This window comes from Eriocheir sinensis, unplaced genomic scaffold (assembly GCF_024679095.1).
Source record: "Eriocheir sinensis breed Jianghai 21 unplaced genomic scaffold, ASM2467909v1 Scaffold609, whole genome shotgun sequence".
Classification (NCBI taxonomy): domain Eukaryota; kingdom Metazoa; phylum Arthropoda; class Malacostraca; order Decapoda; family Varunidae; genus Eriocheir; species Eriocheir sinensis.
This window is the reverse complement of record NW_026111953.1, coordinates 29397-40480: the sequence shown is the minus strand read 5'-3', so window position 1 is coordinate 40480 and position 11084 is coordinate 29397. Positions and strand designations below refer to the sequence as shown.

Below are 11084 nucleotides of genomic sequence, written 5' to 3'. Positions count from 1 at the left end.
GTTTATTGCACTAATGTCTTTTTAAATAATGCCCTACTTGTCCAATAGAATTCATATATAAATACTGATGCCAATAATTCATTGTTATATATATTGAAATTACACCTGGTGACCTATGATCTTGATCTACAATTCAATATACACTTAAAAGAAATATAGCTTGAATTACATATATGACTCCCTCAAGACCATTAACAGTAATTTATATAATGGCAGCACATTTTGTACTGGAAATTAATAAGAAAGTTGAAAAAAAGACAAATAGCGATGTTTGACCTTTGACCTTGCCCTGACCTTGACCTTGACCTTTAAAATCGGGTACCCCCCTCCAAAAAGTTTGGCTTTGTACCTAAGTATATGTGTGCCAAATTTGGTGCTTTGGGCCAGCAGGTAACGATCATTATCATAAGCCACCTCACTATACCTTCCTTCCCTCCTTCCTTCTTTCCTTTCTTCTCTCCTTGTCTTTCATATCTTCTCCTCTAACTCCACAACCTTCTCTCCTTACCTCCCAATTTTACCTCCCTTCCTTCCTTCCTTCCTTACCCTATTCCTTCACCTTCCCTTACCTCATCCTTTACCTGCCTTCTCCTTTTTCCCCTTTCCTTACCCTATTAATCTTAAGCCCCCCACCCCCACCCCACCTTACCTTCCTCCCTTCCGTCTATTCTCCAGCCCGTTTCCCTTTCTTCTCCTCCCCCACCTTCTCTCTCTCTCCCTCCCTCCCTCCTGCTCTCTAGTCTTCGGCTCAGGAAATATAATGAACCTTCCTTTTTGTTTACAGTCTTCAGCCTCGAGCCCAAAATTATTTGTTCCCGAGCCAAAGGTAAATAAAAAAGGAAGGGAGGAAAGAAAAGGCTGGAGGGGAAGTAATATAAGCTCGTGATTTATTTTTTTTATATTTTGTTAGTTGGTTGTTTTTGTTTTCTTTGTTCGTGGTTGTTGTTGTTTTTTATTTGAGGGTTTGTGTTGTTTTATTGTTTTTTCTTTGTTTTTTCTTTTTGTTGTGTTTTTTTTGTTTGTTTTGGGTCTTTTTTTTATTTGAAGGTTTGTGGTGATTTTTCGGTATTTTGTTCTTTTTCTTTTTCTTTTTAATGATGGAAAGAGAGAAAAAATAAATGTAGAATAAAGTTGAAAGACGGACACACACACACACACACACACACACACACACACACACACACACACACACACACACACACACACACACACACACGGGATAGAGGTAATGGAGTTAATTGGAGGTGCGCTAAAAGACACTTAGTCCGGGATTTTCCATTTTATGTGTGTGGGATTTACATGGCAAGAGTAATAAAAAAAAGGAAAGGATTATTCTTTTCATCCTCTCATCCCTCTCATCTCTTAATCCCACTCCGCACAATCTCCTCTCACACAGCACTCACCAAACTCCCTTTCCCACCCTTGCTCATCCCTCTCCCTCTCTCATCCCACTCCGTTTTTCCCTTTATCAACTCTATTCTCCCTCTCATTTCTTACTTCAATCCACCCCTCGCCACACTCCTTCCCAGCGTTGCCTTATTATCGTACTTAAAACTTCGCATTTATCAGTTCCAGTGCCCAAAACTCTCCTACCCACACAGATAACGAGATTCCAGTTAAAGTTATCGTTAAAAGCCTTACTTGTTGGTGTTTGTTTGCGATAGCTGGGAGTCAGAAACCGGGAAACAAATGTGCTGCGTGGATGAATACGATAATATGGTAACGCTGCCCCTCCTCTCACCTCATCTAACTTCTTCCTATTCTCCTCCTCGCTATTTCCTTTTCTTTCCTTCCTTTCCTTTCCTTAGCCTTCCCTCCCCTCTTCTCTCCGTTCAAGCTCTATCCTTTCTTGTCTCTTCCCCTTTTACTCTCTCCCTTCCATCTCTCCAACTTTATCTACTATTCAATATCCAAGCTCATCGTCTCCTCCATCTCCTCTCCTTCCCTTCTTTCCCTTCTTCTTCCATCATTCTTCCCAACCTATCCTCTATCCATTCCCCTTCCCCCATTTCTCCCCTCCTCACATGCTGCTTTCCTAACTCTCTTGCTCTTTTCTTTCTCCACCCCTTCATCTTTTTTTGCCCTTCTCTCTACCTCCCCCATCTTCCCCTCCTCCCCTCCTGGCTTCTGTATCTTCCCTCTCTCATTCTCTCTCTTCACCCCCTACGGCTCTCCTAATTCTCCTTTTTTTTCACCTCGTCATATCCATTGTTTTCCTTCCCTCCCTTTCCGCCTCTTTTCAGACTATCCTCAACACTCCCCTCTTCACGCACCTCCGCTTCCTTTTATTTCTTCCCCTTCTCTTTTCCTTCTTTTTTTCCCTTTCTTTTCCTTCCCTTCATTCCCTTTATCCTCTCCTCCCTGCGTTCCTTCCCCTCTTCGTTCATAAAACACGTCATTTGCAACCTTCTCCCTCCCCTCCCCCCCTTCCTTACCTTCCCCTTCCCTTCCTCCCCTCTCCCCCTTCCTCCTTCCTTCTCCTTCCTCCTCCCTCTTCCATGCTTACCTCCCACCTAAAACACTACCACCTTCTCCTTCCTTCCCATCCCCTCCCCTCCCTTTTCCCATCTCCCAATGCATTCCTTCCCGTTTCCTCTCCTCCCCTCCCTTCTCTCCCTTTCCCCCCTCCCTTCCCTTCCTTTGTGCTTTTCTAATCCTTTCCCATCATCCTCCCTTCCCCTCTCCCTCCCTTCTCCTCCCCTCCCTCCCTTCCTACCCATCTCGTTCCTGGTAGAAAAAAAACACCTTCTCCCCTCCTCTCCCTGCCCCTCCTCTCTCCCCGTCCGTCTCCCCTCCCTCCCTCCCTTCTCATCCTCCCCTCCCCTCTCCTTCCTCCCCTCCCCTCTCCTCCCCTTACTTCTCTGTCCTCCCTTCACCCTCAGCCCATCTTTCCTCACAGGGGAGATAGAACCCACCTACCTCCTCCTTCCCTCCCTTCCCTTCCCTTCCCTTCTCCTCTCTTTCCCCAGTCCCATCCCCTCCCCTCCCTTCCTTTCCTTCCTTCCCTTCTCCTCACTTTCCCCAATCCCCTCCCTCCCTTCCCTCCTTCCCTACCCATGCCAACTCTTTCCTTTTAGGGGAAGGTTACCTGAGTCTGGGCGACCTTACCTGTGCTAATTTAATGTTAATTAGGAAGTAAATGAAGGCGCGTTAATGTATGAAGCCTGTTAGGGAGCGGCGCCGAATTTTGCTGCATTTTGTCTTTTTTTTGGGGGGGAGGGGTGCGGGGGCGGGGGTCGTGTTTGCTTTTTTTGTTGCTTGTTATTGCTTTCGTTTTTTCTCGTTTTCTGTCTTTTTTTGTGTTTTTGTTAATCCATTTTTTATTTGGCTGCATTTTATTATTTTTTTTATTTTTGTCTTGTTAGTCTAGCTCATTTTCTTGTTGGTTATTTTATTGCTTTTTTTTCTCTCGTTTTCTGTCTGTCTGTCTGATTCTCTCTCTCTCTCTCTCTCTCTCTCTCTCTCTCTCTCTCTCTCTCTCTCTCTCTCTCTCTCTCTCTCTCTCTCTCTCTCTCTCTCTCTCTCTCTCTCTCTCTCTCTCTCTCTCTCTCTCTCTCTCTCTCTCTCTCTCTCTCTCTCTCTCTCTCTTTATTTTTTTTTCATTTAAACATAGGCACATGTATACTATTTACATACCCAAAGGTGCACTGTCGTGTGCTGCCTATTCAAAGGGCAGAATAAAATCTATATAAAAAATAACTACATAAACTATAAAAAATATATATACTATAAAAAATAACATACAATACAGAATATATGTGAACGCACTGCACACTACACTCGTGTCACTGCTCCACCACGAGTGTCAGTGGAGTGGGGAGTGAGCCCCTCCAGTGGTGGGCCGACAGTTTTATTTTTTGGGTGTTCATCTCCCGGATGTTTGGTACACAGGCCGTGAACATGTTCCACATCCGGCAGACTCTTCCGAAGGTGCGCTGGTGCTGGCTGGTACGGGAAACGTGGGAGAGAGAGAGAGAGAGAGAGAGAGAGCGCGAGCGAGAGAGAAAGAGCGAGCGAGCTAGAGAGAGAGAGAGAGCGAGCGTAGAGAGAGCGAGAGAGAGAGAGAGAGAGAGAGAGAGAGAGAGAGAGAGAGAGAGAGAGAGAGATTGCGGGTAAGCTGGTTATGAGCGCTCGAGTGAATGGAGAAAATAGAAGAAAGGAAAGGGAGGGAGGGAGAGAGAGAGAGGGAGAGAGAGGGAGGGAGAGTAGGTGAGAGAGGGAGGAAAGGAGGGGAGAAACAGCTGCATGGAGGTATGGAAGGAGGGAGGAAGAGGCGCAGAGGGGAGGTAGGATGGTGAGAGAGGGAGAGAGAAAGGAAGGTAGGTAGGGAAGTGAGAATGAGGGAGAGGAAAGGGAGGAAAGGAGGGAGAAAGAGAGAAAGGAAAGGAGGAAGGGAGGGAGGGAGAGCCGTAGAGGAGAAAAAGGAAGCTGAGAAAGGGAGGGAGAGTAAGGTAGGGAGGTAGGGAGGTGAGAATGAATGAGGGAGAGGAAAGGGAGGGAAGGGAGGGAGAAAAGTGTCAACCCACGGCCATTAAATGTTTGTTGTGTGGGTCGAGATGTGATTTCCTTTTCTTTCCTTCCTTTCCTTTCCTTAGCCTTCCCTCCCCTCTTCTCTCCGTTCAAGCTCTATCCTTTCTTGTCTCTTCCCCTTTTACTCTCTCCCTTCCATCTCTCCAACTTTATCTACTATTCAATATCCAAGCTCATCGTCTCCTCCATCTCCTCTCCTTCCCTTGTTTCCCTTCTTCTTCCATCATTCTTCCCAACCTATCCTCTATCCATTCCCCTTCCCCCATTTCTCCCCTCCTCACATGCTGCTTTCCTAACTCTCTTGCTCTTTTCTTTCTCCACCCCTTCATCTTTTTTTGCCCTTCTCTCTACCTCCCCCATCTTCCCCTCCTCCCCTCCTGGCTTCTGTATCTTCCCTCTCTCATTCTCTCTTCACCCCCTACGGCTCTCCTAATTCTCCTTTTTCACCTCGTCATATCCATTGTTTTCCTTCCTCCTTTCGCCTCTTTTCAGACTATCCTCAACACTCCCCTCTTCACGCACCTCCGCTTCCTTTTATTTCTTCCTTCTCTTTTCCTTCTTTTTCCCTTTCTTTCCTTCCTTCATTCCTTTATCCTCTCCTCCTGCGTTCCTTCCCTCTTCGTTCATAAAACACGTCATTTGCAACCTTCTCCTCCTCCCCCTCCCTTACCTTCCCTTCCCTTCCACTCCCTCTCCCCTTCCCTCCCCTTCCTTCTCCTTCCCTCCTCCCTCTTCCATGCTTACCTCCCACCTAAAACACTACCACCTTCTCCTTCCTTCATCCCTCCCTCCTTTTCCCATCTCCCAATGCATTCCTTCCCGTTTCCTCTCCTCCCCTCCCTTCTCTCCCTTTCCCCCCTCCCTTCCCTTCCTTTGTGCTTTTCTAATCCTTTCCCATCATCCTCCCTTCCCCTCTCCCTCCCTTCTCCTCCCCTCCCATCCCCAGCCTACCCATCTCGTTCCTGGTAGAGAAAAAAAAAACACCTTCTCCCCTCCTCTCCCTGCCCCTCCTCTCTCCCCGTCCGTCTCCCCTTCTTTCCTTCCTTTTCATCCTCCCTTCCCCTATCCATACTCCCCTCCCCTCTCCTCCCCTTACTTCCCTGTCCTCCCTTCACCCTCAGCCCATCTTTCCTCACAGGGGGAGATAGAACCCACCACTACCTCCTCCCTTCCCTCCCTTCCCTTCCCGTACCGTCCCGTCTCCTCCCTTTCCCCAGTCCCATCCCCTCCCCTCCCTTCCCTTCCCTTCCTTCCTTCTCCTCCACTTTCCCCAATCCCTCCCTCCCTTCCTCCCTTCCCTCCCCATGCCATCTCTGTCCTTTTAGGGGAAGGTGACCTGAGTCTGGGCGACCTTACCTGTGCTAATTTAATGTTAATTAGGAAGTAAATGACGGCGCGTTAATGTATGAAGCCTGTTAGGGAGCAGCATGAATTTTGCTGCATTTGTCTTTTTTTGGGGGAGGGTGCGGGCAGAGGTCGTGTTTGCTTTTTTTGTTGCTTGTTATTGCTTTCGTTTTTTCTCGTTTTCTGTCTTTTTTGTGTTTTGTTAATCCATTTTTATTTGGCTGCATGTTGTAGTTTTTTTATGTTTGTCTTGTTAGTCTAGTTCATTTTCGTGTTGGTTGTTTTATTGCTTTTTTCTCTCGTTTCTGTCTGTCTGTCTGATTCTCTCTCTCTCTCTCTCTCTCTCTCTCTCTCTCTCTCTCTCTCTCTCTCTCTCTCTCTCTCTCTCTCTCTCTCTCTCTCTCTCTCTCTCTCTCTCTCTCTCTCTCTCTCTCTCTCTCTCTCTCTCTCTCTCTCTCTCTCTCTCTCTCTCTCTCTCTCTCTCTCTTTATTTTTTTCATTTAAACATAGGCACATGTATACTATTTACATACCCAAGGTGCACTGTCGTGTGCTTGCCTATTCAAAGGGCAGAATAAAATCTATATCAAAAATCAATACAGAAACTCTAAAAAAATATATATACTATACAAAATAACATACAATACAGAATATATGTGAACACTGCACACTACACTCGTGTCACTGCTCCACCACGAGTGTCAGTGGGTGGAGTGAGCCCCTCAGTGGTGGGCCGACAGTTTTATTTTTGGGTGTTCATCTCCCGGATGTTTGGTACAGGCCGTGAACATGTTCCACATCCGGCAGACTCTTCGAAAGGTGCGCTGGTGCTGGCTGGTACGGGAAACGTGGGGAGAGAGAGAGGAGAGAGGCAGAGAGAGCGAGAGAGGCGAGGCGAGAGAGAGAGAGAGGCGAGGCAGGCGAGCGAGAGAGGAGCAGGAGAGCAGGCGAGAGAGGAAGAGCAGGCGAGGAGAGAGGAAAGGCGAGCGGAGAAAGAGCGAGAGAGGCGAGAGCGAGCGAGAGAGGCGGGTAAGCTGGTTATGAGCGCTCAGTGAATGGAGAAAATAGAAGAAAGGAAAGGGAGGAGAGAGAGAGGAGAGAGAGGGAGGAGAGTAGGTGAGAGGGAGGAAAGGAGGGGAGAAACAGCTGCATGGAGGTATGGAAGGAGGGAGGAAGAGGCGCAGAGGGGAGGTAGGATGGTGAGAGAGGGAGAGAGAAAGGAAGGTAGGTAGGGAAGTGAGAATGAGGGAGAGGAAAGGGAAAGGAGGAGAAAGAGAAAGGAAAGGAGGAAGGGAGGAGGGAGGCCGTAGAGGAGAAAAGGAAGCTGAGAAAGGGAGGAGAGTAAGGTAGGGAGGTAGGGAGGTGAGAATGAATGAGGGAGAGGAAAGGGAGGGAAGGGAGGAGAAAAGTGTCAACCCGGCCATTAAATGTTTGTTGTGTGGGTCGAGATGTGATTTATGACCGTGATTTGTGTGTGTGTGTGTGTGTGTTTGTGTTTGTGGGTGTGTGTGTGTGCAGTATACCTACGTACACACACACACCTACCTCATCCCCACGAACATAATATTTCTCGTAAATTATACCACCTTTGTCTTCTTCTTCCTCCTCCTCCTCCTCCTCCTCCTCCTCCTTTCAAGTTTCTCACAGTACCTTTTCTCTTTTCTCACCCTCTTTTCCTCTTCACCAGTTTTCCCTCCTTTCTCTCTCTCTCTCTCTCTCTCTCTCTCTCTCTCTCTCTCTCTCTCTCTCTCTCTCTCTCTCTCTCTCTCTATCTCTCTCTCTCTCTCTCTCTCTCTCTCTCTCTCTCTCTCTCTCTCTCTCTCTCTCTCTCTCTCTCTCTCTCTCTCTCTCTCTCTCTCTCTCTCTCTCTCTCTCTCTCTCTCTCTCTCTCCTGCTCTTCCTTCTTCATCATCCTCGCTTTCTGCTTATTCCCTATGCTACTGTTACTTCTGTTGGTATTTTCTCTATTTTCTTTTCTTTTTCTTCGTTTCCTTCATGTCTACGTTTTGTTCTATTTCTTATTGTTTATCGGTTTCCTCCCTCTCTTTATTTTTATTTTTATTTTTTTCCCCATCTTTACGTCTTCTTCACTTCCTATGTATCCTCCTTTTTTGTCTTCTTCTTGTTCTGTTCAATCCCTTTCTCTTTTTATACTTTTTTTCTTAATTTATAGTCTTTCTCCCACTTTTCTCTCCCATCTTCTTCTTTTTCTTCTTCTTCTTCTTCTTCTTCTTCTTTTTCATCTTCTTGTTAATATTTTACTTCTTCGCCTTCTTTCTCTTCTTCATATTCTTCCTTCTTTTTTATTATAAACTTCTTCCTTTCATCGTCTACCTCGTTTCTCTCTTTTTTTTCATAATCTACATATTCTTCATCAACTTTAACATAACTCCCTCCTTCTTCTCCTCCTATTCCTCTTGCTCCGGACGTAAAGAAAAGCCTCTGCGTCGTTTTTATATTTCATTGTGTTTACCATTGTTTTTTTTTGTACCCCGAGTGTGTATGGGGAGCACTCAGAATTTATGGTTTATATGTATGTAGAACCACGCCCCCCCCCGCCTCTCTCTCTCTCTCTCTCTCTCTCTCTCTCTCTCTCTCTCTCTCTCTCTCTCTCTCTCTCTCTCTCTCTCTCTCTCTCTCTCTCTCTCTCTCTCTCTCTCTCTCTCTCTCTCTCTCTCTCTCTCTCTCTCTCTCTCTCTCTCTCTCTCTCTCTCTCTCTCTCTCTCTCTCTCTCTCTCTCTCTCTCTCACACACACACACACACACACACAAACACACAATGCAGGAAACTGAGCCTTGGCAGCAGTGGGGCAGGCTCTGCCGGGCAAGGGGCGGCGGCCGCCACCAGCTTATTTTGTTGTAACTGCCGCCGCCTCGTTCACCATGACTTTTGTCAAACATTTACAATACAAATGAAGACAAAATTAGTGAGCAGAATGTTCCCGCAAACCTGCAGCAAGCACAACATCCGACGCACCGTGCTCGGCACCTGCGTCGTGCTGGCCGCCGACGGCGGCGCCAGCGGCGGGCGCAGCCCCTGGTGACCATCACCGCTTTGCCGGCGTCGGGGGTGCTGGCGAGCCCTCAGCTCGCGGAAGGTGGCCGCCTTCGCCTTCCCGGAGGCGTCCGGCCCCACCTCCGTCACTGCCCCGCTGGACCTGGAGTACCTCTTCAGGTGCAGCGGGAAACCAGACGCCGAAGCCACGCAGATCAAGATCTGTGTGGCGTACCGCCGCGGTGCAACTCGCAAGGCCCGCGTTAGCCTGGAGGAGTTCCTGGAGGCGCTGCTGGATGGAGGGCGACCTGGCACCTTCTACTTGTACATCTATGAAGCCAAAGTCGGCCTCCAGCAAGCCAGTCAGCAGTTCCAGGCCCTTCCCACAACATGGCCACTGGAACAGAAACCCGACAAGGGAAAGAAGGCCATGTATACTGAAGGAAACACCGCCAATGATGAAGACACCTACAACGAATGGAAAGTTTACCTAGAAAAGGTGTTTGCGGTGGAACAATGATGAAGACACCTACAACGAATGGAAAGTTTACCTAGAAAAGGTGTTTGCGGTGGAAGATCATGACGATGACACTTACAAGGACGATGACATTTACAAGGACGATGACACCTACAATGATGAAGACACCTACAACGAATGGAAAGTTTACCTAGAAAAGGTGTTTGCGGTGGAAGATCATGACGATGACACTTACAAGGACGATGACACTTACAATGACGATGACACCTACAATGATGAAGACACCTACAACGAATGGAAAGTTTACCTAGAAAAGGTGTTTGCGGTGGAAGATCATGACGATGACACTTACAAGGACGATGACATTTACAAGGACGATGACACTTACAAGGACGATGACACTTACAAGGACGATGACACTTACAATGACGATGACACCTACAGTGAACGGAAGGATCTCCCGGAAAGGGTGCTTACGGTGAAAGATAAAGACTTTGGCGAGGCGGCGCACGAGGTTGTGGGTGTCGATGCAACAGAAGAGGAGGAAGCCTCAAATGTTCCTGCCGCGAAAGAGGAAGAAGAAGAAGCCTCTGATGTTGGTGACGCAGAAGAGAAAGAAGCCTCTGATGCTCCTGCCGCAGAGGATGAAGAAGCCTCTGATGTCGGTGCCGCAGAGGATGAAGATGCCTCTGATGTCGGTGCCGAAGGAGAGGAGAAAACCTCTGATGTTACCGCCGCAGAGGAAGAAGAAACCTCTGATGTTCCTGCCGCTGAAGAGGAAGAAGCCTCTGATGATACCGCCGCAGAGGAGGAAGAAGCCTCTGATGTCGGTGCCGCTGAAGAGGAAGAAGCCTCTGATGTTACCGCCGCAGAGGAGGAAGAAGCCTCTGATGTCGATGCCGCTGATGATTAATAAGCCTCTGATGCTTCCGCCGCTGATGAGGAAGAAACCTCTGATGTTACCGCCGCAGAGGAGGAAGAAGCCTCTGATGTCGGTGCCGCTGAAGATGAAGAAGCCTCTGATGTTCCTGCCGTAGAAAAGGAAGAAGCCTCTGATGTTACCGCCGCAGAGGAGGAAGAAGCCTCTGATGTCGGTGCCACAAGAGGGGAGGAAGCCTCTGATGTCGGTGCCACAAGAGGGGAGGAAGCCTCTGATGTCGGTGCCGCAGAAGAGGAGGCACCCCTGCACGGAGAAGCCTCTCGGGGCGAAGTCCATTCACCAGTGACCGTCCCTGCCGCCCCCGCCACAGCTTCCCTCGCCTACCGCAGCCTCACCGTGGCGCAGAGATTCATCTCCCGCCTTGCAGGACCCAGTGACCGCCAGCTGGAGGACCTGCGGCGGAGCCACGGCGTCAGCATCGTGCGGGTCAGGCGAACCCTGCATATCAAGGGCGACAGGGACGCCGTCCTGCTGTGCCACCGACATATACGTGACGAGATCGCCGAGTGGCGGAGGCGCGAGGCCGCTGAGGCTCAGTAAGCGAGCCACGGACATTCCTGTGACCCGTGACGGCCGCCTTAGTACCATGTTTCTTAGCATTTCTTATCATTTCTTGTCTTTCTTATCAATCTAGATATTCTGTTGTTGTTGTTATCATAGCCACCTCCCCTGCAAGATCACAACAGATCACTCGATTCTGTTACATAAGAACATAAGAACGCAGGAGTCTACAAGAGGCCGGTAGGCCTGTACCGGCAGATCCTTTGACCCTAAGCTCCCGTGTATCTAACCCCACC

General features: G+C 48.4%; 1 protein-coding gene across 1 annotated transcript; it reads left to right on the top strand.

Annotated features, from left to right (window-relative positions):
- Positions 1-8933: 8933 nt before the first annotated feature.
- LOC126993378 (aspartic and glutamic acid-rich protein-like) lies at positions 8934-10260 on the top strand. The gene is made up of 2 exons (XM_050852440.1): positions 8934-9368; positions 9430-10260. Exons 1-2 carry the CDS (start codon positions 9300-9302, stop codon positions 10258-10260), a joined length of 900 nt encoding a protein of 299 aa, XP_050708397.1. The 5' UTR covers positions 8934-9299.
- The last annotated feature ends 824 nt before the right edge of the window (positions 10261-11084 follow it).